General features: G+C 44.4%; 1 protein-coding gene across 14 annotated transcripts in view; it reads left to right on the top strand.

The window, feature by feature from the left end:
• GARNL3 (GTPase activating Rap/RanGAP domain like 3) overlaps window positions 1-24,987 on the top strand; it is a 158,797-nt gene that overhangs the window by 84,685 nt on the left and 49,125 nt on the right. For 13 of the 14 annotated variants that reach the window (XM_053561886.1, XM_053561963.1, XM_053561867.1 and 10 more), the window contains 8 exons: window positions 2,753-2,852; window positions 4,435-4,553; window positions 7,634-7,698; window positions 10,027-10,090; window positions 14,308-14,334; window positions 18,601-18,676; window positions 19,946-20,044; window positions 22,208-22,311. In XM_053561886.1, coding sequence (XP_053417861.1) covers window positions 2,753-2,852; window positions 4,435-4,553; window positions 7,634-7,698; window positions 10,027-10,090; window positions 14,308-14,334; window positions 18,601-18,676; window positions 19,946-20,044; window positions 22,208-22,311 — 654 coding nt within the window. The remainder of the gene's footprint in view (window positions 1-2,752; window positions 2,853-4,434; window positions 4,554-7,633; window positions 7,699-10,026; window positions 10,091-14,307; window positions 14,335-18,600; window positions 18,677-19,945; window positions 20,045-22,207; window positions 22,312-24,987) is intronic. The other variant, XM_053561877.1, reaches the window with a different exon arrangement.

Raw genomic sequence — 24,987 nt, 5'->3', positions numbered from 1 at the left:
TAAAGTTCTTACACTTGGCATTTAGATCACTCTCAATGAACGTCAGTTATTTCCAGAGCAGTGACAGAAACAGAAAGCTTCCTAATTCATTTTATAAGGTAACATAACCCTGAAATCATGACAGAAATATATATAGGAAAGAAGCCTATAGATTCATCTCGCAGACAAATAAGATACATAAATCATTTTTTTAAGTCCAGAAATAATATGAAAATAATAATATACCATGACCTGGTAGGATACCTTCAGAAATCTAAGGACCATCCGCCATAGAAGGGCTATTACAATACAATAACTCATTACATCACATATGGTGATCTTGCCCTATTTAAACTCTTTTCTCAACAGTGGGCCCCCCAAAAAAGCTTTTGATAAAATTCAGTATTCATTCCTGAGAAAAGCTTCTTTGTAAACTCAGAATTGAAGGAAACAACTTCAACATGACAAAGAAACTGACCACAACATCTAGCAAATTGCTAGAGGCTTGTCAAAGTCAGAAAGTGTGTTCTGGTTGCCTGTCTTATATGGAACACAGCACAGTGGAGGTGTCAGCAGAGCTGCCGTGGAGTGATGGCCAGTCCCTCAGCAATGCTCCTGACTAACACAGTCTCAGCCTAGGCTTCACAAGTATCAGACATTTAGTGTCAAAGTATTTAATGCCTTTCAAGGGCTGGGAATGACAGAGTGTTCAATAATTATTATGGAACTGGGTTATATTGATGAACTATCAGGAAAAGTTGCTTCTTACCTCATAGCATGCATCAAACTAAAAATAAATGCAAGAAAAAGAGTGAAATACAAAAATGAAACCATAGAACATCCAGATCTGTGGTTCTCAACCTGTGAGTTGTGACTCCTATGTAACAATGAAAATACATCCTGCATACCAGATATTTATATTACAATTCATAACAGTAGCAAAATTACAGTTATGAAGTAGCCATGAAAATAATTTTATGGTTGGGGGGTCACCACAACATGAGGAACTGTATTAAAGGGTCACGGCATTAGGAAGGTTGAGAACCACTGATCTAAATGAAGATAGAAGTAAATAGTTTCATTAATGCTAAGATAGAAAAGATTTTTTTTTTTTTTTTTGAGACAGAGCCTCAAGCTGTTGCCCTGGGTAGAGTGCTGTGGCATCACAGCTCACAGCAACCTCAACTCCTGGGTTCAGGCGATTCTCTTGTCTCTGCCTCCCAAGTAGCTGGGACTACAGGTGTCCGCCACAGCGCCCAGCTATTTTTTTTTGGTTGCAGCCGTCATTATTGTTTGGCGGCCCAGGCTGGATTCGAACCCGCCAGCTCAGGTGTATGTGGCTGGCACCTTAGCTGCTTGAGCCACAGGCGCCGAGCCAGAAAAGATTTTTTTATGCAATGATGCTAAAGGCAGAAGCCCATAAAGGGAAAAATATGAAAAATTTCCTTCCATAAACATTTTAAAACATGCAGCCAAAAATAATGTAAACCAAGTTTTAAAGCAGAAATTTACTTGGAAGAAATTATTTGCAACCTATTTCAAATATTTCCCAAATCATTAAGAAAAAGAATACAGTGATGGAAAATGGACGTGGAACATAAATAGGTAACACACAGAAGAAGAATTAGAGACCAGTAAAAATATGCAGAAAACATTCAATACAGCTCTTATACCAACAAACACAATTAAAAACAGCACTGAGGGGGTGGCGCCGGTGGCTCAAGGAGTAGGGCGCCGGTCCCATATGCCAGAGGTGGCGGGTTCAAACCCAGCCCCAGCCAAAAACAAACAAACAAACAAAAAACAGCACTGAGATTACATTTTTGCCATTAAATTGTAAAGAGGAAACGCCATAGGTACAGGGAAGAGGGCCCCCTGCACCACTGCTCTACGGCCTTCTGTGAGTCAGGCGGCATTGCACTGCAGATCCTTGATAACGTGCATATGCTTTTCAGAGCAATCCAACTTCTAAGAATTTGTCCTAAAGAAATAATGGGATGAGTAAGTATGCAGATGTGGAATTGGAAGACATTCATCACAACTTTATTTAACAAAAAAATGGAAGCAGCCTAATTGTCCAGTATTATTAAATAGTTATCTCTATATAATAAAATAAGGCAGGGCCATCAAGATTAACATTGTAGAAATATATTTATTGACATGGAAAAACTATTATTAAGGGAAAACATAAGCCACAAAATTGTATATTCTCTATGGTTCCATTATATTAAGAAAAATACATATGTTTAAGCATAGGAAAAAAACTTAGAAAAAACCATACCAAAATATTAATAGCAGTTATCTTTGGACATAGGATTTAGACTACTCATCATATTCATCCATATTTTCCACAATAGTTGGGGTAGTTTTTATGATAAATTTTTAAAATTCTGCCAAACACATAAACTTGAGTAAAATGCTGCAGAGATGGAGGCGCATTGTGTGTATTACAGAGTGACAAAGAGGAGAGGGTACCTCTAGGGGGCATCAACTCCCAAATATTGTGGAAGCTTCAGGCTAGAAAGGAGAGGTACTTTGCACTAATTTAGAAACAGCTGAACTCACTGGTTCACTGGTTCCTTTTCCCTCGGCCCAAAGACCTCCTGGTACACACACAATGTGAATTCAGATGGGGTATGAAAGCTCGTGGCTACAGCCTTTGGTTATACAGGTTACCAATGATTTTTCCAGCTCTTTGTCCTCTGGTTGATTGCCAGCTTCATGTTTACTTTCTGAATCAGCCTCTTAATGTCACAACTCTGTTCCATTGCAGAATGCAACTGCTCTGCCAGGTACTTGGAGACGAACAGACGTGCACTTAGAGAACCCGGAATACCACACCAGATGGTATTTCAAGTATTTCTTAGGACAAGGTAATTATGTCATTATGGTGGTTGGGAAAAAAGGAGATTCAAAATGAAAATTAGTGTAATTTCAGGTAACCTATATAAGTGAAACTAACCAATTTAGGGACCTGAGATATGTCCCATGAGACCGTTTCCACGTCAAGGTCAAGGCTTTATAGCCTAAAAGATCCAATTCAGTCTCAGCTCCAAGAGTTTTGCTCAGAATTTTTTTTAATGGTTGGAGGGGGCAGTGCAGCTGGTTTTTGTTCCCGAGAAATTAACAAGGGCATTAAATAACCTGAATGAGTGATTCAAGAGATAAAAATAATTTCTCAGAATTGATAAAATTCATTAGACTTTATAAGGCAAGTGCCTAGTCTATGGTGGGTTTTGAACACTTAGTTTAAGGCAGGGAGGGAGAGGATCGGTTCCCTGGGGCGAAGGGCCAGTATAGAACTAGAGAGGCATTAGACTGCAGCTCTGGCATCTTCCATACATTCATTGGTGACAAGGATTTGTTTATCACCTACTACTCTGCCCTCACAGAGCCTTAGAATGGGTTTAAATTCTGGCCATTAGTAATCATACGACCTTACACTAGTTACTCTCCACTTCTCTGAGACTCAATTCCCCTTTCTGTAAAGTGTTACTAGCACCTGCCCAGCAGGTTTAAACAGAAGTTTCAGTGAGATACACAAGAGTAACACTAAGCCTGGCACCTAGTAAGAGTTTAGTTCCTAATAGTGAAGGGCTCAAGTGAAAATAATATGGAATGATGGAAGACAGGAGTATGGCTTATGACAAAGGGTCTGGGGAATGGAGGAATAATCTCTATTGTGGGAATGAGTTAGAGAAATTGCTTCTCAGACTAATGCACTCATTTGTAGGTGTGATGCTTGAGCTATGACATGAGTGTGAGAAGACCTACGTGATACCTTTTAAGAAATCTGACTCTATATTATTCTAAGAGATTCTAGGCATAATTTCTTGGGAGGGTATAGAAGGGTCTATGAAGAAGGAAATCAATGAGAAAGTCATCTTCACCATGCTCGCAAGCATAGTGCCCAGAGCAGTGAGGACTTTCCAGATGAGTTTGGATGCCTTCGGCTGCAAGTAAGAGAAAACCCAACTCAGGGCCTGTAACCAGAAACCCTGAGGCCCAGCAGGATCCAGGCTGGGTAATGTGAAGGACCCAGACCCTTTCACCTTTTCAGCCTCCCATCCTTAGTGTGGCAACTTGGCCCTTGGGCTGGCCCTCCTCAGAGTCACAAACAAGATAGTTGCAGCAATGCCAGGCATCACTTCTAGACACCACCAGGAGAGGAAGAAGACGACTGTACTTAGGAGTGAGCAGCCAAAGCCCTTTGGCAGATTTCTCTTTCTGTCTCATTGGCTCAGATCGGGTCACGTGTTCATCCCTTAGCCAGTCACTGGCCAGAGGAAGGAAAGTGCACGATTAGCAGAGCCATCGGGTTCCATCCCGAGCTGGCGTGGGGATTACTGTCCCCTGCCCACGTGGGAAGGGCTGGACACCACCTGCATCGTGCACTGCTGTGTGTGGCTAGCAGGACCAGTTGCATTCTTGCTTTTCTAAATCTGTCTTTTCCAGTCCATCAGAACTACATTGGAAACGATGCAGAGAAGAGCCCCTTCTTCTTGTCTGTGACACTTTCTGACCAAAACAATCAGCGTGTCCCTCAATACCGTGCAATTCTTTGGAGGAAAACAGTAAGTACCAGCTCTCCCTGGGAGCAAAGTTTATGCAGCCGTTTCAGGACATAACTGCTGTGGTGGGGACCAAGTGCCGTCCTCTCCAGGGCCAAGTCACAGTCTTCTCATGATTCACTTAGTAGAAAGTGATGATGCCTTTGTCCAAAGCCCCTTATCTTGTACACCAGGCAGCCTGGTTTTCTCGCCTACTTTTTTTTTACACTCATTTAATCTGTGTTTGCTAATTGTAGCATTCTGCTGTCTTCTGGTTTGAGTATTCTCTTTGGAGTGACTCTGTCTTTTTTGGGCAAATCATTAGACTTTCTGATTTCTTTCCTTCCTCACAGTCCTTTTACAGATAGAATTTAGGTCCATGGGAGAGGACTTATGAGAGCTTGTGGTGACAGAAGGACACAGAGGACCTCGGATCCACACGGCCCCTCTCAGTTCTTTCTGGTTTCTGTCATGGATTGGCTGATCTGCTCTCTGAACTTGCAATCACTGAGGTGCAACTGGTCCCTCTGGCTCTTGTAGGTCATGGAAAAGCACAGTCCCAACCAGTTGCCTCTTGTTGTGAAGTCACTCTTGGGCTGGTGGACCCCAAGTCCTGCTAGTCTCTGAACTTCTGACCTAGAAGCTCTACATACCCCTGGGGCAACCCCCTGAAGGGTGGGGCAATGTGAGGAGGTGGGACCCTGGCTCAGGCCTGAGTCTGTGATCTCTCTGGTCACCAACGCTTGCAGCTGCTGACTTACCGCTACTCATTGTACACGCAGTACACAGACATAAGATTCCTGTGAGAGGCCATCTGGGAAGTGGGCCTCGGTACAGGTGTTCTCAGGGGCCTGCAGGTCTTACCTTGGTATATTTGCAGCACCTCCCACCCCTTCAAGTCCTGTCCTTGGCATGGGGAAATCCAAGGCCCTGGGGCACTCCCTAGGGCTGCTCTCACCTGGTATTTGAGAAAGCCAAGGGGCTGGGATTTGAGCCCCAGGACTGTTGAGAAATGCTAGTGCCTCCTGCAGAGCCTCTCATCTAGGCCTCAGATTATGTGCCTAGGGCAGGGTAACGGTTTGCTTCTAGCCACAGATACAAGTACTGAAAGGACAGAAGAACTGAGAACTCAAAGCAGAACACAGACATAAGGGGTCAGTCATTAAGCCCCTCTTGGCCTAAAACTGGTGCTAGAGGCTATGGAAGTCCACAGAGCTCACACTCTCAGGGTATGACGCTGGCCAGATGCGTGCTTAGACTCTGCACGTATGCACGTCCGCGCACAGAGATAGGCCTGCCACACAGCCATGCCGTCTCTGCAGGGTTTCCCTTAAACACAAAGAAGAGGCTTCCAGAAAGGAAGTATGGAGAATGATTCATACTTACTGTAAAAATGCCATCCAGACAACACAGCAAGAGAAGAGAAGCCAACTACCCAGAGGTAATCATGCAACAGGCTTCTAAACATCTGTCCGTGTGTGCGTGGACAGGCACATACACGCCCCAGGACCATCTGCAGGCAGTGCTGGCCATGCACGCCTGCCCCATGTTGCCTGGTATATACAGTCCTTAACTCTGCCAGAGCATCACATAGTCCCCAGAGCCAGCTTACTCACATATGAGTCTGGAAAGCTACATGAGGAAGGGACCGGGGAGGAAGTGTGTGGTGGAGAGAAATACAAACCCACAACCCCTGGGTTTCACACATACGTAAGCAGCTCATGAAGATGTCACTGTCCCCAGCAGAGGGCTGGAGTCCTCCCTGTGCCACATGTGTCCCCCTGGCTGCCCTTGGCTTCTCTTTAAAACTGCTTTGGTGTGTGGAGTGAGAAGAAAGGTAGACAAAGTAGGGGCTGTGCCAGAGGAGCTGCTCAAGACCCTCCCCTCCACAGGCCGGTGTCCCCCAGGGGCTCGGCTGGGGCCAGTGAAAAGGCCAGGCGCCAGAGGGACTCGAGTCTCAACAGGTGGGATTTGCGGAATTTGGAAATGTATGTTTCTACTGTAATGTTCCTCCATATTTGTAAAAAATTTTAAACCTCCATGACATAAACTACAAAAAGGAAAGCTCGGTCTCATTTCCTCAGCTCGTGGAGGGTCTGTGGAAGGGCTCTGCCTAGCACAGCTTCTGATGCTGGGCTGCAGAGATGTCCTCCTCCCTGACCTGAGGGGATGAGAGTATCAGGTTTCCAGGTGAGTAAGAAAGTTGGGTTTATGGAAAGAAATCGCAGTCTTGGAAAAAATTCTTGAACTCCCATAGTTCAGGGCTTGGACAGATGAATTGGCAGGTGTGTCCCCAAAACATGAGAAAAGTCTTATTTATTCTTTGCCTTTTTCCTGCAAGAAATATCCTGACCCTTCTCTAGCCTTTGTGATGCCAGTTCTTTTATTAGTGAAAGTTAGGAAGAAAGTTTTACATGTGCACTATGTGATGATCCCTTTTGCTGAGCATGTAGGGCAAATCTTTTGTGGATTTTAAATCTGTATCTTCTCTTCTTAGACAATTAGGAAGAGAACGCCACCCATCTGTTCTGGTGAGATGGGTGGCGTGAGGCTGAGTCATTCAGGCAATTCTTTATTCATTCCCCTTTCATCCAGCAAATATTGAGTACTTGCTATGAGTTTGTCACAGTGGGTACTCATTTATAAATGAGAGAAGAAAATAGACCTTCAATAAGAGAACACAGATAAATAAGAAAGTAGACATTGTTAAAACCTCTCTGAAGGATTCAAGTGATTTCTAGTTCAAAAATTCTTTGATTTGGAGACATTATATTTGGGTTTCATTGAACATGTGGAAACTATTTTCTTGTAATCTTTGAGGCTTATCTGATTCTTGGCTCAGAGACCAGATCTCCTCATCTGGGTTAAGATGGCTCACCTGCCCTCCACAGTGCCTAAGACGCTGAGGCCCTGTGAGTTGAAGAGCCCTGCTTGAACCCACATGTGTTAGAAAGGGCAGGGGGTGTGGAATGTGATTACCCACACACATCCCCCTCCAGGAAAAGTGGGAAAGACTGGACACCACTTGTTTTAAACGGCCAGGGGGAGGCACTTTCAGAGACATAGCAGAGCTTCTCACTGACTTGGTGTTTCGACTCTTCCAGGGTACCCAGAAAATATGCCTTCCCTACAGCCCCACAAAAACTCTTTCTGTGAAGTCCATCTTAAGGTGAGTGCTAATGAATAGAAGCCCCAGGCCAGGATTTGGAGCCCCTTATGAATTAATTGTTTTTTCCTGTGATCATCCCGATGTTAGCTTTCCATTTTCTTGAGCCTTGTCTGTGTGCCAGATACTTTGTTGAGCACTTGACACACATTACCTGTGTCATCGTCACAGCACCTGCTTTACGGGTGCTGGGACTGTCCCCATTTGGTAAATGAGGAAAGGGAGGTTCTGAGGGAGAAAACTGAGATCACACAGGCAGGGTGTGGTGGATCCAAGGCCCAAGTCCTGCTTCTTTCTTCTTGCTCGCACTCAGATACTTCGGTTTTATAAAGAAAATCAAGAAATGTTTTTCCTTTCATTTTTCTACTTTGAAATAGAAACCCAGATGTCAGCAAAGGCTTCTCTGAGAAGAATGTGCTTATTCTTTACCGAACAGAAATTTAAATGAATGGAACATCTGGCTACTCCTTGCCGAGCTGCCTCTCCTGCCCCCACCTTCCCACCTCCCTCCCCTCCCTCTCCCAAGCTGCCCTAGGGAATGCCACAGCTCGCAACCAGCCTGTTGCTTTGTCACCAGCTGAGACGTTACATCACAAGAACAGGAGCTTCTGCTTGTCAGGCACTGTGCTGAACGCTTTTCAAGTGTTCTCTGAGTAAACCCTGAAAACAGCTCCATGACTAGATCTATTATTAGTGCCATTCCAGATCTATTATTAGTGCCATTGGAGTCATCGGGAATTGGAGCCTCAGAGAGGTGAAGGGATCTGACAGAGATCTCACGCCGCCGGGTGAAGCGCAGAGCTGGGATGTGACCCCAGGGCCTGGGTGTTAACCTTTGACCCCGTCTCTATTCTGCTGCTAGGCTGTGGTAGAAGAGATTGTTTTCAGTATCCCTAGGCAATACATAAGAGCTACCCCTCATCCTCACCAAAGTGGCATCTGGCTGATTAAAAGACACCAAGATTAGAAGTAAAAAAATGTATATCCCATTTTCAAGCTTAGCTGTCTCCAAATTGCAGACCTTCACCCAGTCTGCCCTAGACCTTTTGATTTTGCTCCTGAGCAGTTCTGAAGCCTGCGTTAAGACAGCATCAACCGAGAGGTCCGTACTTGTGCTGAGCACAGAAATATCTTACTGCTTCTAAGGAGCTATAAATCTTATCTTGCTTGGAGAGTGAGAGTCTGGATTATACTGGCGTAAGATTTCTGTGAATCTTTTTCTCCCCCTTAAAATAAGTTACTCTTACACTCTTTTTTCTTTCTGTTTAAAAACCAGGCATTTCATTTCGTTATAATTTCATGTAGTCCCCCAGCTTCCCGGTGTGGCTCTCCTAGCCAGGACAAGGTGCAGCAGGATTGTAAAGGTGTGGGAGACTCCCAGCTTCCAAGGTTGCTGCCAGTGGAAGAAAAGATTTTATCTTCTTTTGTTACAAAGATGAACTTGAAAACTTAAAAGGAAATTAAAATATAAATACTATGGAGGGCGGCACCTATGACTCAGTGAGTAGGGCCCCATATACCGAGGGTGGCTGGTTTGAACCCGGCCCCAGCCAAACTGCAACAACAATAAATACTATGGAGCCAGATAAGCCCAGGTTCAAGTGCTGGCTCTGCCCTTCACCAGCTTTGTCGTTCTGTTCTTCAACTTCTGAGCTTCAATGTTCTGATCTTTAAAATGGGATGAAAAAAATTAAAAATAAAATGGAGATAACATCGAACTTGCCTCAGGACTAAATGAGAAAATCCGTGAAAAGCATTTCTCAGGGTGCCTGGCGTATTGTGAATACTGTGTAAATTGTAAAGGTAAATTATTTTTACCTTTCACTTATAGATAATGGAATCCCAACTGAAAGGGGCCTTGGGGACCACCTAGTTTAACCTCCCTGCTTTCCCTCCAGGGGAACTTGTGTTCAAGGGAATTAACATTACCTATCCAAAGTAAAACGTCAAAAAAGTCTTGTGAGAGATGGTCTTTTGCCTGTGTCACAGGGAAATGTCAGTTAATCTTTATTACACCATCTAATAAGCATCTGGAAGAGTAGGCAAGGTTGGCTGAGACAGATGTTTCCGACTCCTCCCTCCCTCTCTCCGTGCCTGGGTGTCTCTCGGGGACAGTTGTATAAGGACGCACAGTGTGGTATTTGGTTACGGTCCATACTCATCCACTGGTCACTCGTTGGTCGCTTTGTCTCTCCTCAGTGCCAGGTTCTTCAGGGAATCCAGCTGTGATTTTCTAGAAAATATGATTTAGCTTTTCTAAAGAACTAAGACTTGCTCCCCGTTACTTAAGTTTCCATGACACTGAAGCTCATTCTGCGTATTCTATTTCAGTGCCATGAATCTGGAGAAATTTGAGAAAGGCCCCAGGGAGATTTTTCATCCTGAAATACAAAAGGTAACAGAAAATGTTCTGCTTCATAATTGTACAGAAGCAAATGCAGTATTAGGATGGAACTGACAGGTCATCGGTTACTTTAGCCTTGGATACTAAGCAGAATCACCTGTGCAGCTTTGAAAACATCACCATGGGAGAGTCTTACCCCTGAAATTCTGATATGATGGGTCTAGGGTAGAGCTGGAAGTCTGTGTTTTTCAAAAGGGGTTCTGAGCAATTCTGGTGCACAGCCATTTCTGAAAACCACTGAGCTGTCCTCCATTGTGAACTAACAGGACATATGTTCCAAAAGATCTTACTGGCTTGAAAACTGGTCTTTTTACTGAGTGATGTAGGCATATGTGGAATGTGAATGACACCTTTGTAAATACAAATGTGGTTATTGAGTTCTTACACATGTAGAATAATAAATCACCCCTGTTTTCTTAGGACTTGCTGAAAATAGTCTACTTTGGGAGGAAAAGAAATAATCTAGGTAATGGTTCATCAGAAAAATGTCAACCAAACTTCTATCTCATAGTTGTAACCAATTCAGCTTTGAAACTTACAAACACGGGTGGCACCTGTGGCTCAGTGAGTAGGGCGCTGGCCCCATATGCCAAGGGTTGCGAGTTCAAACCCAGCCCCGGCCAAACTGCAGCAAAAAAATAGCCGGGCGTTGTGGTGGGCGCCTGTAGTCCCAGCTGCTTGGGAGGCTGAGGCAAGAGAATCGTGTGAGCCCAAGAATTAGAGGTTGCTGTGAGCCATGTGACGTCATGGCACTCTACCCGAGGGGGGTACAGTGAGACTCTGTCTCTACAAAAAAAAAAGAAACTTACAAACACAGCCATCACTAGTAGTGTGCTGGTCACGTGCCAAAGCTGAGATTCAATTATTTGGGTATGCCAGGGCTGGGTGACAAGGGAAGTGGCTAGAGAGGCAGCTTCAGGAGCCAACAGAGTCTTCAGGCAGAGGGGCACCACGCTGCAATTTGCTTCTGCAGAAAAGTACTTAGTGTGAGGAGGGTTGATTGGAACATGAGAAGTCTTTGCTCACTTACCTTTAAAATAGTTAGCTTTTAAAGTAAGGTCATTGGCTGTCGCTTACCCCAAATCTGCAGAGTTATGAATTTCCATGTCATTTATTTTGATTTAATTTTTAAAATAATACCCAGCCTCAACCCCAGACAGAACTCAGGCAAAAATAGGGTGTTAGGTTAAATGTTAAACTATGCTGTGTTTAAAGGTGGTTCTTTATAGCAAATTTAAAAACAAATTAGAACCATAAATATATCAGTACCAGCATGCCTTTATTACTTAGCTCAAATGAGTTATCATTCTTGATCTTTTACTTCTTTGAGTCTTGGTGTGACCCCCCACACACACACACACCAACCCCGCTCCCGGATCCTGAGCCCCAAAGCCCACGGAACGGACTCTGTGGTGCTTTTTTCTGCATCTTGCTGCCAAGTAAATCCCCTCAGCAGAGCTCACATCTGCTCATGTCATCCCTACCTCCCTTCTCTCTTCCAAAAAATAAAAGAGGGCAAGAAAAAAGAAGATAGCAGCATTCTGCCTGTTCATATCAGAACTCTATTCCTGTTTTACCAGCAAAAGGTACTTCATGCTTTCCCAGCAGTCGTGTTGTGACTTTTTTCCCCTCAGCAAGGAACCATTCCTGAGCTTTCCCCTCATCCTCTGTGTGAATGTACGTGTGTGAGTGCACACGTGTGAGCATATGTGTATGAGGTGTGCACACGTGTAGTATGAGTGCACACGTGTGTATCGTGTGGGGTGCTGTATCTGCATGTGAGTGTGCACATGTGTGAGACTCAAGCCATAGTATTAACAGCTGCCATCAGGTTCCATAGATTTTCATTAGGAACCCTTGAGCAACAGGCTTTGGGTAGAGGGAAAAGAGTTCTTTAAAATTACAGGATCCAGGCCAGGTGTGGTGGCTCACACTTGTAACCCTAGCACTCTGGGAGGCCGAGGCAATGGATTGCCTGAGCTCAGGAGTTTGAGACCAGCCTGAGCAAGAGCAAGACCCCATCTCTAAAAATAGCCAGGCATTGTGGCGGGTGTCTGTAGTCCCAGCTACTCCGGAAGCTCAGGCAAGAGGATCACTTGAGCCCAAGAGCTTGAGGTTGCTGTGAGAGAGGACACCACGGCACTCTACCGAGGGCGACAAAGTGAAACTCTGTCTCAAAAAACGAATTAATTAATTAAATCAGAGTATCCAAGAGTAAACAGAAAGTAAACCATTTGCATTATAAAAAGACATCTTTCCATACACAGGGAATGTGGCTGATCCTATTTTAAGATGTTATTTGTCTGCTTCTGGCTACTACACTGTAGGAACATTTTCTTCTCCAGAATCTCTCAGAAGCAATGTGTGATGAAGCTAGCTTTAACGGGATGGAGAAACCTGGTCGTCTGTGTGTTTCTTCCCACCTCAATCCACCAACTTTGTTTCCAGATAGTTGTAATATAGTAGGACTTTCCTAAACAACCAGGTATTTTACATAAGTTTGTAGAGCTAAGTTTGAATTTTTAAAAGCATTTCAAGGTTTAAAAAAGGGTATGTAAAATTACTCCATCCCAAATCCCATATGTATAGTGGAGGAAAAGTCAATGTCAGCCCCAAATTAACAATGAGAATTGTGTGTACATCAAAAGCAACACCAGTAGGAACACCATATTCCTAATATGTTAGGAAGCACCATTGCTGGACAAAATTACACCCTCTGGACTAAAATTACAAACTGAGAAACAACAAACAAAGGACTTAGCTGATGCTAACAAATTCAGGAACAAAAATATTTCAAAAACCTGAATCTTGCTAAGTGGGCATTGGCAAGCCAAGACAAATTGCATGACCACCCACTTCAGAACAACTGTAATTCAAAATAAGGAAACTGCAAAATAAATACAACCCGACAGGCTGTGCCCTCTCCTGCCCCTGAGTTGAGTGTTGAGACACTAGCCCCTGAGCTCAGCCAGGGCTCTGGTCTCTTCAGCCTGGCCCCCTGAGGAGCAGCCTCTGTTACCACGCCAGGGACTGTTGCAAAATGTCCCAGCACCCACACTGCTGGGTTTGTTGGAAAGCTGACAGGTGTAGCTTTTCCGTGTTATGTCACCGTAGTCAGCATGGATGGAGCTCTGGGCTGAGTGTTAGAACTGTGCGGGAGAGTCAGAGTTTACAGGTAACCTCAGCCAAGCCCCCCTATTAAACCAGTGGTTCTCAACCTTCCTAATGCTGCAGTGTATTTTCATTGTTTCAAAGGGGTCACGGCCCACAGGCTTAGAACCTCTGAATTAAACCATACCATGGGGTGGGGGAAGGGGCTGAGAAGATCAAAAGAAACTCTGGAGAGAATTACGTGATCAAATGTACTGGCAAATATGAAGCCCCAATGTAAAAATGTGAAACATTATTTTTTCCCAGAATTCAGAAATAATAAAGATGGCTGAGTTTTGAATGAAAGAGGCTTCCTAGTAAACAAAAAAGAGGTTTTTGTGCCTCACACAGTTCTTTCAGAATTGCCAGGTCTCCAGTTTGACACAGCTACTCCCCAGAGAGCCCTGGGCAAGGAGGGGAAGGGTCCCCTCCCACTCTTTCCGTGGCAGCGTCGGCCCCCCTGGCCAGCCCCTTGCCTACCTCTGCTCATCTGTGGTTTCTCCATCAGAGCCTTTGGCCGCAGTGTCAGCATATCAACCAGAATTTTTAAGAAGTTCCAGGAAAAAAAATTGTAATTAATTTACAAACTTTTATGTGGAGCGACTGAGAATGAGAAGGAAAGCATAATAATTTAAGGTTGATTCAATCTCCCTTGTGTACCAGACCTTCCGTGCACACCTGTTCCTTGCTTTTCACATGACCTTTCACAGGGGTTAGGATGGAAGTTATCCTTGGACCATGGAGAAGGAAATGACTTGTGCCCAACACAGCTAAGAATGTGACTAAGCAAGGACTCAAGTCCAGGGTTGATTGGTCATGAAGGAGCTGAGTTACGGTCAGCCATGCTACAGGGAAGAAAATCCAAGACTCTTGGCTCTTACCTTTGGTCATAGATATTGGTACCCACCCACCCCACCCCCCAAAAAAAGTAAATTCCTATAATCAATTTTTTAAATTATTTTCAAAATGTCATTGTAGGTAAACTGATGCTTGGGTTTCAATCAAAATGAAATGATCACTTTTATGCATGGACATAACTTTTAAAACTTTATTTACAGGACTTGCTAGTTCTTGAGGAACAGGAGGTGAGTATGTTATGAAGATATTTGCTCCCACTGTGCTCTCCTCTGTGTGTGTAAAAATACACTTCCCCCTTCCCTGGGAACACAGCCTTTTTTTCCAGCTAAACCTCCATCTAGATTTGCATAGTTCAAGTCTGTTGTCCCTCACAGACTTTCCTGACACCTTTTTTCAAGGTATATTTCAGCATTTTCTATGCAGATAGCCGTAAAGATATAAAAACAATGAAACTACTTCTGTTGGGGAACATTCAAATGTTAACCTTGTGACCAGGGTGAGTAATGAGGTTTTAATTTTCATTAAATTAAACAGGGTATTTATGTTTTATTAGTATGCTATCATTAATACGCAAAATGCCATATTTACTTGCATGTTCCTATTCCCCATTACCCCATTTTTAAAATCTATTAAGTTTTCTAAGTCTATAATTAAGGATATATCTAAATATTATCAATCAGCAGTTGAGTAAATAATGGTTTATACATCTTACGTCTGTTAGTAAATATCATTTGTCCTGTTGCTCAGGCCAAATTTGGAAAAATCCTTACTGCCTCTCCTTCTCTGATACCCCACATCCGATATCAGCACATCCTGGTGATACTTCATAAAAGATCCCAGATTGAAACACATCTGGACGATTACACCATGATCACTGGGTGTGGTGATGCTACCCCCATCATCTCTTGCCTGGACTCCTCAGTCCCCTAACTCTCCTCCTGATGTTCACTCCGCTCGCTTTTGATTTTAGGTAGCATCCAAATGAGCTTTGTGGGAAGTTGTTTCTCTGCTCAAACTCTAAAGTCCTCTCGTCTCACCCAAAGGAAAGCCCCAAGTCCATACCCTGGCCTGCCAGGCCTGCAGCATGTGGCCCTTGATACCTCTCCAGGCATCAGCTCCACACTGACCATGCTGACCTCTTTCTGCCGCCTCAGAAAAAGCCTGCAATTCCCACTGTCACAGTTGCTTGGCCCTAGATGTCCTCAAGGGCTGTGCCCTCACTGAATCAAAACCTCTGTTAACAGGAACTCCTTTTACATGGGACAACAGAACTGTAGGGTGGAATGCAGCAGAGGGCGGGCAAAGAGGATGATGCCTGCACTTTTTTTTTTTTTTAAGAAAGGGGGGTCTCACTGTGTTGCCCAGGCTGGTCTTAAGCTCAAGCAATCCTCCTGCCTCAGCCTCCTGAGTAGCTGGGACTGCAGGTGTGTGCCACTGCACCTGGCTACATTTTTAACTATATATTATCTTTGTTGGATTCATATTGTTTGCAGGAGAATTCATAGATTCTGTATGCAACTTATAAAAGGCAAACAACAAAAATAATCCACATTTCCGGCAAGCATTTGAAAAATACAGAAATATACAAAATGTCACCTACAATCACAGAGACTACTGCTATTAACATTTTGGTATTTATGTTTGTTATATTTTATATAAAATAAGGATTATACTATATATGGTTTTCATGTCTCAAAATAACTATAGTCATTAATTTACAGATATGTATTGGCCATCCACTGAGTTGCATGCACAAGCCTGTTAACAACACTCCACTTCTCCACCTCCACCCCCTAAAAGAACCCCAGTTAACTGTTTGTGTTCTCCTGCGCTTTTTTTGAAACTCCTGAGTTTTGAAGAATAAGTTGCTGATCTCTTTATTTCTAAATTTTATTTCCTTACTAAGGGGACATTTGCTTGAAGCAACAAGAGTCACTTGTCGTGACAGCCTGAAGAGGTATCTGGCAGTCACCATCCTCCGGGGCTGCTCTGAGAACTGTGTGGCCAAGGATTTCTATGTAATCCTGCAGCTTCTCAGCTGGGATAAATTGGGAGCATTTGTCCCATTCCACCTTATTCTAGTGGTAAACTTATCAGCTGCAAAGATGGACTGGGAAACAATTAATGAACATAGTGTCATGCTCCCAAAAATTAAGCTATTTGGTAAAGTGGCACCTCCGTCCCCAAAGCCAAGTTTTATTTGTCCGCTGCACAGAGAGACATCCCCATGAGAGAACATGGCATCCCGAGTGGTAATATACCCCGGGAAGGGAGCGATGTACAGGGACATGTGGAATCCCAGAATACAGAGGCATTGCCTAAACGAGAGGAAGGGATGTCTAGTTTGGAATAAGGACATCATTTCTCCATTCCACAAGATCCTTCTGGAATCACTGGGACTTTAATTTCCCATCATACTTCACTTTTCTCAGAAGAAATGTAATTCCTAGCATACTATTAATTCCCAAGAATGTGACTGCACATTGGTTTATAATCATGGTGAGTTTCTTGTAAAATTAAGAACTTAAATCTTAATTTTAAAATTAAAATCTTAATCTTAGAATTAAGAACTTAAAAAATGTAAATTCCATACAAGTAGGAATAACAAATGTGACTTTGTATGTTGAATGTCTAAGCAGGACTTACGTCCTGAGGAAACCAGTGCTGGCACATTCCCTCCAGGGGCCTGGGTGTGGCCTTGGGACATCAAAAGCTCCCTTGTGTTCCTCAAGCTCCGCAGATGCAAGGAGCACCCAGCCTCGGGAAGCACTAGTGGTGTCTGGTTGAATGGCTGGTTAAAATGTAATCTACTGTGGTTTAGTTTCCCTGGATCAGACTATCTCTTCCTAAAACATAAAAAGTAATGCATTGTAATAACAATATGTTAATATAGCAACATGTTAATAATATGTCACAATGATAATGCATTGCAAGCAATACCTTGATGTTAGAGATAGATGAAAAGTCTCTGTAAGTCATGGGCATTATTTGGGAAGTGCTAGAAACCAAATTCTTTAAATGAGGCTTTGCAACACCAGTCTTTCTGGAATCTCCACCTGAAGCAGGAGGGGGTCCATATAATTTATCATTTAAAGTGAGACCCTTTTGAGAGTAATTATTAATAACACCAGGACAGCAGACAAAGCAGATATAAGCCAAGGCTGTCATGGCAAACCTGGACCTGTAAGTGACCCTGAAGACCCTACACTGTTGGGTGCACAGGTACCTGAACTCTCCATGCTGTACAGACCTTGCAGTCCTTCAGTCTAACCTTGATAAGTGTAGTGGAGACTGAACAAGGGCTTGCAACACTGACCTTTCTAGAGTCTCCACCTGAAGTCGGAGGGGTCCTCAATAAGGGAGCAGAGGCATTCCTGGTTCAAGCTACTCAGAGCAGCTCCATAAAAGGTTTAAAAGCTTTGACTACTCATCAGGTGGCCGCAGGCCCCATCTCTACTTGTGGCTCCCAGTTTCACTCAATGCCGTGCAGAGAAGATAGTGCCATGGTGTTGGAAAGAATGCTTGATCCCAGGTTCCCGCTCCAGGCCTGCCACTCACTTAGCTCCTAGTCTGCTCCTTAACTGACCACCAAAAAGGCCCTGATCTCAGGGTGAGTCAGACAGCCTTGCAGAGGTTGATTCGTTTCTGACATTAGGGGGGTTTATTATAAAATACTTCAGACATACAGTAAATATCATGATAGAATAATATCATGAAGATCTATAAACCTACTACCCAGTTTAAGAGAAGAAAATATTACAAGCACAGCTGAGATCCTATTTGTGATTCCCCGACCCTGTTCCTCTGTCTTGCTCCCTTCCCAGCAGAAGCCGCTGGTTACCATTTCCATGGGATCAGATTTTAATTCAGTTTTGATTTGAGGATAGTAGACTGCACATTTGCACCAGCTACTGCTTGATTGGCTTGCTTTTTTTCTTTTTTCTTGGCACATCTGTTTTGTGACTTCTTCAGATTAAATATCTTTAGGAATTGGGGAAAATGAGCTTTTAGTGTAAATTGCCAACAATTTCCATTTCTATTTCTAAAAGAAGCATACAAGATATCAGCCTGAGATTGTCCCATTAAGCTTTGAATTACAACGAACTCTCCTTTGCTGACTGGGATGTGGACTGTTGCTGGTGGGCTGATTAGAAGATGGTGCCAGGCCTGTGAGTTCCTGTGGCCATTTGTTTGGAGCTCTGTTTTGCCTCAAAATGGAACTGGCATCCTGCAGAGGCCATTAATAATGAAGTTGCAAATGAATTAACTCATAAAAGCTTAGAGTGTCATCTGTAAGCTATAAAAACCTGTACGAATAAAGGAATGATTGTTGTTAATGTTGTCAAAATCAGGATGGACGGGAGGAAGGGATTCCCCACTGCACCTCCAGGTGTCCATTCTGGTGACAGAGGTTTTCCCAGATCATGAACAGCACATCTCAGATGTGCTTTGATGATAAAATTAACTTTAACAACTTTTGTTCTTATTGTAAGGGCTCTGTGAATTTCAAGTTTGGGGTCCTTTTTGCCAGAGACGGGCAGCTCACTGACGATGAGATGTTCAGCAATGGTGAGTGGTCTCTCCATTGTCACACCTGTCCCTCCTGTCCCCACTTTGAATAATCAAAACTGAACTCCTCTGTTGAGTTAGAGCGGTGGTTCTCAACCTTCCTAATGCCTTTAATATAGTTCCTCATGTGGTGACCCCCCAAATGTAAAAGTATTTTCATTGCTACTTCCTAACTGTAATTTTGCTAATGTTATGAATCATAATGTAAATATCTGATATGCAGAATGTATTCAGGCAACCCCTGTGAAAGGGTCGTTCGACCCCCAAAGGGTCGGGACCCACAGGTTGAGAACCAATGAGTTAGAGTCTTTTTTTTTTTTTGTGGTTTTTGGCCGGGGCTGGGTTTGAACCCGCTACCTCCGGCATATGGGACCAGCACCCTACTCCTTGAGCCACAGGCGCTGCCCGAGTTAGAGTCTTTAATACAAGGAAACAGTTTTACAAAATTTCAGTGTAGATTTTTGGGGGCAGTTGTTGCCCAGTTTCATTCATTTGGCATGAGTGGTATTCATGGATCGCCTAGTTTGTACCAGCCACTGCTCCGGGCTCTGCAGAGATGGAAAAGCCAATGGAATTTGGAGAATTTGGTTCTGCCTGGTCCCAAGAACAGTGGATGATTCTTCTGTGATTTTTGTGGTTGGGAAACTAATATGATGGTGTCATCTTCCTTATGTTTAGCACTTTCCATGTTAAACCCCTGGTTTTTTATTAATGGTAGCAATAATAACATTTCTATTTTGCAATACCAAACAATTGCACTCCAAGTCTGGTAGGGATAAGAGTGGTTCATCTGCTTCTGTACTTTTCCTTCTTTGGACCCCTGGAATTGTGGAACTTCTTCCTGGTTCCCAAGAAGGAAATGTGGCTTCTCCATGCTGTTTACAGCACACACACACAGAGCAGAGCCTAGCTAGTTTTCAAGCGACTCCAGGGAATAGTTAGAAAACAAGGACTTGGGTGGCGCCTGTGGCTCAGTCGGTAAGGTGCCGGCCCCATATACCGAGGGTGGCGGGTTCAGGCCCGGCCCCGGCCAAACTACAACCAAAAAAAAAAAATAGCCAGGCGTTGTGGCAGGTGCCTGTAGTCCCAGCTACTCGGGAGGCTGAGGCAGGAGAATTGCTTAAGCCCAGGAGTTGGAGGTTGCTGTGAGCTGTGTGAGGCCACGGCACTCTACCGAAGGCCAAAAAGTGAGACTCTGTCTCTACAAAAAAAAAAAAAAGAAAGAAAACAAGGACTTACTGTTTTCTTCATGCTTTTCTCTTCCTGCAGAAATTGGAAGTGAAGCTTTTCAAAAATTTTTAAGTCTCCTGGGTAACACAATCACTCTAAAGGGCTGGACAGGCTACCGTGGTGGTCTGGACACCAAAAGTAAGCTCACCTCTCCATCTCTTCTGTTGTAATTGGTATAACTTCTGCTAGTAGGGCTGGTCTGCATTTGAACTTATACCTGAGATCGGTATATGGGGATGAACAAGAGACTGTTGGAAGGAGGGAAACTTCATAATCATCTGTCATGGAGCAGCAGGTACATTCAATGCCTCTGTGGAGCTCTGCGAGGCTGAATCAGCCCCCATGGCCAGGTCTGCCCGCAGATACCAGGGAGGCAGGACTGTGCACCCCTGGCCCACAGCAGTGGGTGGTAACCAGCATGAGGTCCTGCCTTTCTAGGAGCTAGAGTCCATTAAACAGATAACTGTCAAATCATTAAGCACTGAGTGCTGAAGGAAACTAAAAGGGAACAGTCCAGAGAGTAGTTGGTCTCTTCTGGGGGACTAGGACAGCCTTCTCTGAGCAGCGATGTCTGAGACCAGGGGAGGGATAAGTAGGAGTCATTGGAGTGTCTTGAAGGGGAAGAAACTTCCAAGTATAGAGCACATTTGCGAAGTCCTGGAGGCAGGAGAGAATGTGATGTGTTCTAGAAAGTAAGACAATGCCTTTGTGGCTGGTGGGAGCAGAGGGACGGGGAATGATGCAGCATGGCCTGGAGAGAGGGGGTGAGCGTGACCCTGCAGGGAGTTTGAGATCATGTTAGAAGCTTTGGATTCTATCCTGCGTGTATTTAGGGTTTGAGGTAGCGGGGAGGTGAGATGAGATCTCCACCTGTGAGTAAAAGGTACATGTTCCAGAGGGGAGGCGGAGGAGGAGCCAGAGGCTGGTGACAGCCCACGCCAGAGGTGGGATCACCTGTGGGAGAGGCCGGGGGTCTCTTCAGAAGCTATTTCGATGGGAGGGTTGGCAGGCTTGAAAGTGGGGTGAAAAGAAGACTCGGTGGGGTAGCTGCTGGGGGTGGCAACGGCAGTGACATTGGGAATGCTGGAGAGGAATGGGGGCCTGAGGAGGGGAGTAGTAAGATCACAAGGTTAGATTTGAAATTACTCTCCCATACTTGTATGGCATTTCTAGCTTTTTCTTGTGCCTCCACTTTTGCTGTTTCGCTTATTATCTTCACAGTCAGTCCTTGAGGTAAGTCAGGCAGGTCATGTGAGGCTCACTCGGCTTCAAATCCAGGTTCCCTCACCCTCTGGGGATCTCATCACCCCAGCCACCCACTCGGCAGTGCCTCAGATTCTGAATCCGAAAGGGGTGAGCATGAGTGCCGCCTTCACTGGCAGGTGCAGGGAGCCAGGGTCCAGCCCCGAGGTCAGGCCCTGGCCTCATCAGACAAAGGCCATGCACCTGGTGGATTCCCAAAGCCTGCAGACCCGTCCTCCGCAGCGCCAACGCTCAACCCCTCCAGTGCGGTCATAACCACCCTCCGTGGAGCCCTCGAGGTAGCCCAGCCTCTTGCTGAGCACTTTGCATGTGCAGTAGAACCTCTATAGTTGACCACCTCCTTCAGTGACCTAATTTTCACAAACCAGATGTGCACCACATGCACTCAACAGAAACTCCTTATGTTGACCACCTCCATGTGTTGACCAGTTTATTACAGTCTCTCGGGTGGTCAACCAACAGAGGTTCTATGGTATGACCTTGTTGAGTCTTCCCAACATCCCCGGGACAGAGATACTATTTTTCCTCCATTTTCAAATTCAGAAACTGAGGCTCAGAGAGAGGTGAGGTAACTTGTCAAAAGTAACGTAACTAATGAGAACTTAAATCCAAGTCTGCCTAATTCTAAAGCCCATGCTTTTAATCACTATACAATGCTGCCAGAAATGCCAGTTCCTTTTGGTTTATGGACATAATAATGATATGTCATCTGGTGTTAATTTCATCCTGTTTGCTCACAGCAACTGGCAGGCAAGGAATTGTAACATGCTGTCCTCTTTAAGCCAGACTTCTCATGCCCCCTCTGTTCTGAGGCAAGGCATGAATCAGACAGCAAGCAAGCTTAGGGAGAGGGGGAGTCTGGCCACGAGGGCAGGATTCTTACAGTGAGTGGAGGGTTGATGCTCCCTCACAGTTGGATAATGCAAAACGACCTTTGAGGATGTACTGTGCCCTCTTTCTCTCGTCTGCAAACCAAACCTGTTTTCTTCCAGGCTCAGAATTCTCTCTGTTCACTAAATGCATATTTGTCTTTTACAGATGACACCACAGGGATACACTCAGTTTATACTGTGTACCAAGGGCACGAGATCATGTTTCACGTTTCCACCATGTTGCCCTATTCCAAAGAGAACAAGCAACAGGTATGTGTGAACGCATATGGTGATCTGCTGTGGGGAGGGCACCGTTGAGACCCCATGGGATTGGAGGCCACATGCATTAACATATGAGCAGGACTTCAGCTGTCGATTTAGGGATGCTTTTGACAGTCTGTATGTGTGAACCTTCAACAAGCTCTAGGAAGAGCTATTCTCACTGATGCTGTCACCATAGAGAATCAGAGATAATAGTGTGCATACACGTTTTTGTGTGAACATGCATGTGTGTGTTGTTGTGTGTGTGTGTGTGTTTATAGAGCCTTGAGAGACTGGCGCCTTTCTCTGTGACTTCTCTCAATGTGCCTGTGTCTTGTCAGTATGAGACTGTCCAGGGCTCTGTGGTCTAGCCTGTTGCTCCAGGCAACAGTGTAGAAACCTGTACATCAAAAGTAACAGCATGTTCCTGTACTGAGTATTGTAGGCAGCTCTAACACAGTAGGGAGGATGCATGTGTCTAAACATAGAAAAGGCACGGTAAAAATATCGTATCACAGTCCCACTGGGCTGCCGTACTTTATGGGTAGTTATAGACTGAAATGTTCTGCACATCCCCCACAGCCTGTTTCTCAATCCGGCAGCAGGTTGAGCCTCCCAAACACACCTGCCACGCCTTTGTCAATCCCTCCCGTGGCTCCTGCTCCACTCCGGGTAAAAGGCGGAATCTTTACAGCAGCCTTGTAGCTGCTCTGCTCTCACCACCCTCTCGTTGGCTCCATTCTAGCCACAGTAGCATCCTCTCTAGTTCCTCAGGGGCACTGGGTACTGTCCCGCTCACAACCTTTCTCTGCCCTTCCCTCTGCCTAGAAGTCACTTCCACCATTGTCCACCGGGCTGACTCACCCACCTCCTCCAGAGCCACTCACCGTGAGGTCTGTGAAGCTGGCCCTGGTGATCATGGACTGGGGCCCCCCCGAGCTGCTCTCCTTTATTCCTGCTGACGTGATCCCAGTATTTCATATATGTGTTTGCTCTGCTTGCTGTGTGATCTTGTGCCCTCCTGCCAGAGTGTACATGAGGGTGGGGATTTTAGTCTGCTTTGTTTCTGGCATGGAATAGGAACTAAATGATTACTCCATTGAAAGTAATCATACCTAATCAATGTTTAGACATATGCATCCTCACTCCTGTGTTATAACTGCCTACAATACTCAGTACAGTAACATGCTGTTACTTTTGATGTACAGGTTTGTAGCCTGGAGCAACAGGCTAGACCACAGAGCCCTGGACAGTCTCATTCTGACAAGACACAGGCACATTGAGAGAAGTCACAGAGAAAGGTGCTAGTCTCTCAAGGGTCTATAATGAAATATAATACACATAGCATATAATTCACCCTCTTTTGTTTTTTTGGAGACAGAGACTCTGTCTCCCTTGGTAGAGTGCCATGACATCATAGTTCACAGCAACCTCACACTGCTGTGCTCAAGCCATCCTCTTGCCTCAGTTTATTTATTTATTTTTTGCAGTTTCTGGCTGGGGCTGGGTTTAAACCCACCACCTCCAGCATATGGGGCCGGGACCCCACTCCTCTGAGCCACAGGCGCCGCCCGTTGCCTCAGTTTTTTATTTTTAGTAGACACGGGGGTCTCACTCTTGCTCAGGCTATTCTCAAACTTGTGAGCTCAAGTGATCCACCCACCTCAGTCTCCCAGAGAGCTAGGATTACAGGTGTGAGGCACCGTGCCTGACCTTAATTCACCCTCTTAAAGTGTACACGTCAGTGGTTTTGGTGTATTCACAAAGCTATCCAACTGTCCCCACCATCATTTTAGAACGTTCTTGTTAGCCCCAGAGAGGAACCCCACCCCTGTTAGCCATCACTTCCCGCTTCCCTGGTGACCATTAATCTTTCTGTCTGTAGGGATTTTCCTGTGTGGGTGTTTCATGTCAGTGAAATCATACAATATGTGGTCTTTGTATCTGACTTCTTGCACTTAGCATGTTTTCAAGGTTTATCCATGTTGTGGCTTGAATCATCATTTCATTTCTTTTAATTGCTAAATAATTTCCCATTGCACAATGTATACCATATTTTGTTTATCCATTCACCAGTTGATGGGTAAAAAATTACTTATTTTTATTGTAGTAAAATATGCATAGTATAAAATTTATCCTTTAAACCACTTTTAACTGTACAGTTCATTGACATTAAGCACATTCAGTGATTAGTCGATGTTAAGCAGCTGTCACCACCATCCATTTCCAGAACACTCTCATCTTCTCAAACTGAAACTCTGTACCTATTAAACAACCCTCACTCCACTAGCCCCTGACAATCAGCATTCTACTTCGACTCCACGATTTTGACTACTCTAAAGTACCTTGTCTGAGTGGAATCATACAGTTCATTGAGGATCAAGTGTCCTCAAGGTTCATTCTTTGGGTGGCACATATCAGGATTTCAAACCTTCTTAAAACTGGACACTATTCTGTTACATGCACTATAGTCCACATTTTCCTCGTCCATTCTCCTGTTGATGGACATTGGGTTGTTTCTGCCTTTTGGCTATTGTTAATAATGCTGCTCCGAATATTGGTGTACAAATATCTGCTTGAATCTCTGCTTTCAGTTCTTTTGAGCATCTACCCAAAGGAGAATTGCAGGATCATGTAGCAAATCTTTGTTTAGTTTTTTTTATAACTTCTTTTTTTTTTTTTTTT

This window comes from Nycticebus coucang, chromosome 2 (assembly GCF_027406575.1).
Source record: "Nycticebus coucang isolate mNycCou1 chromosome 2, mNycCou1.pri, whole genome shotgun sequence".
Lineage (NCBI taxonomy): Eukaryota > Metazoa > Chordata > Mammalia > Primates > Lorisidae > Nycticebus > Nycticebus coucang.
Note: the sequence above shows the minus strand (reverse complement) of the source record. Positions and strands in the feature narration are given on the sequence as shown.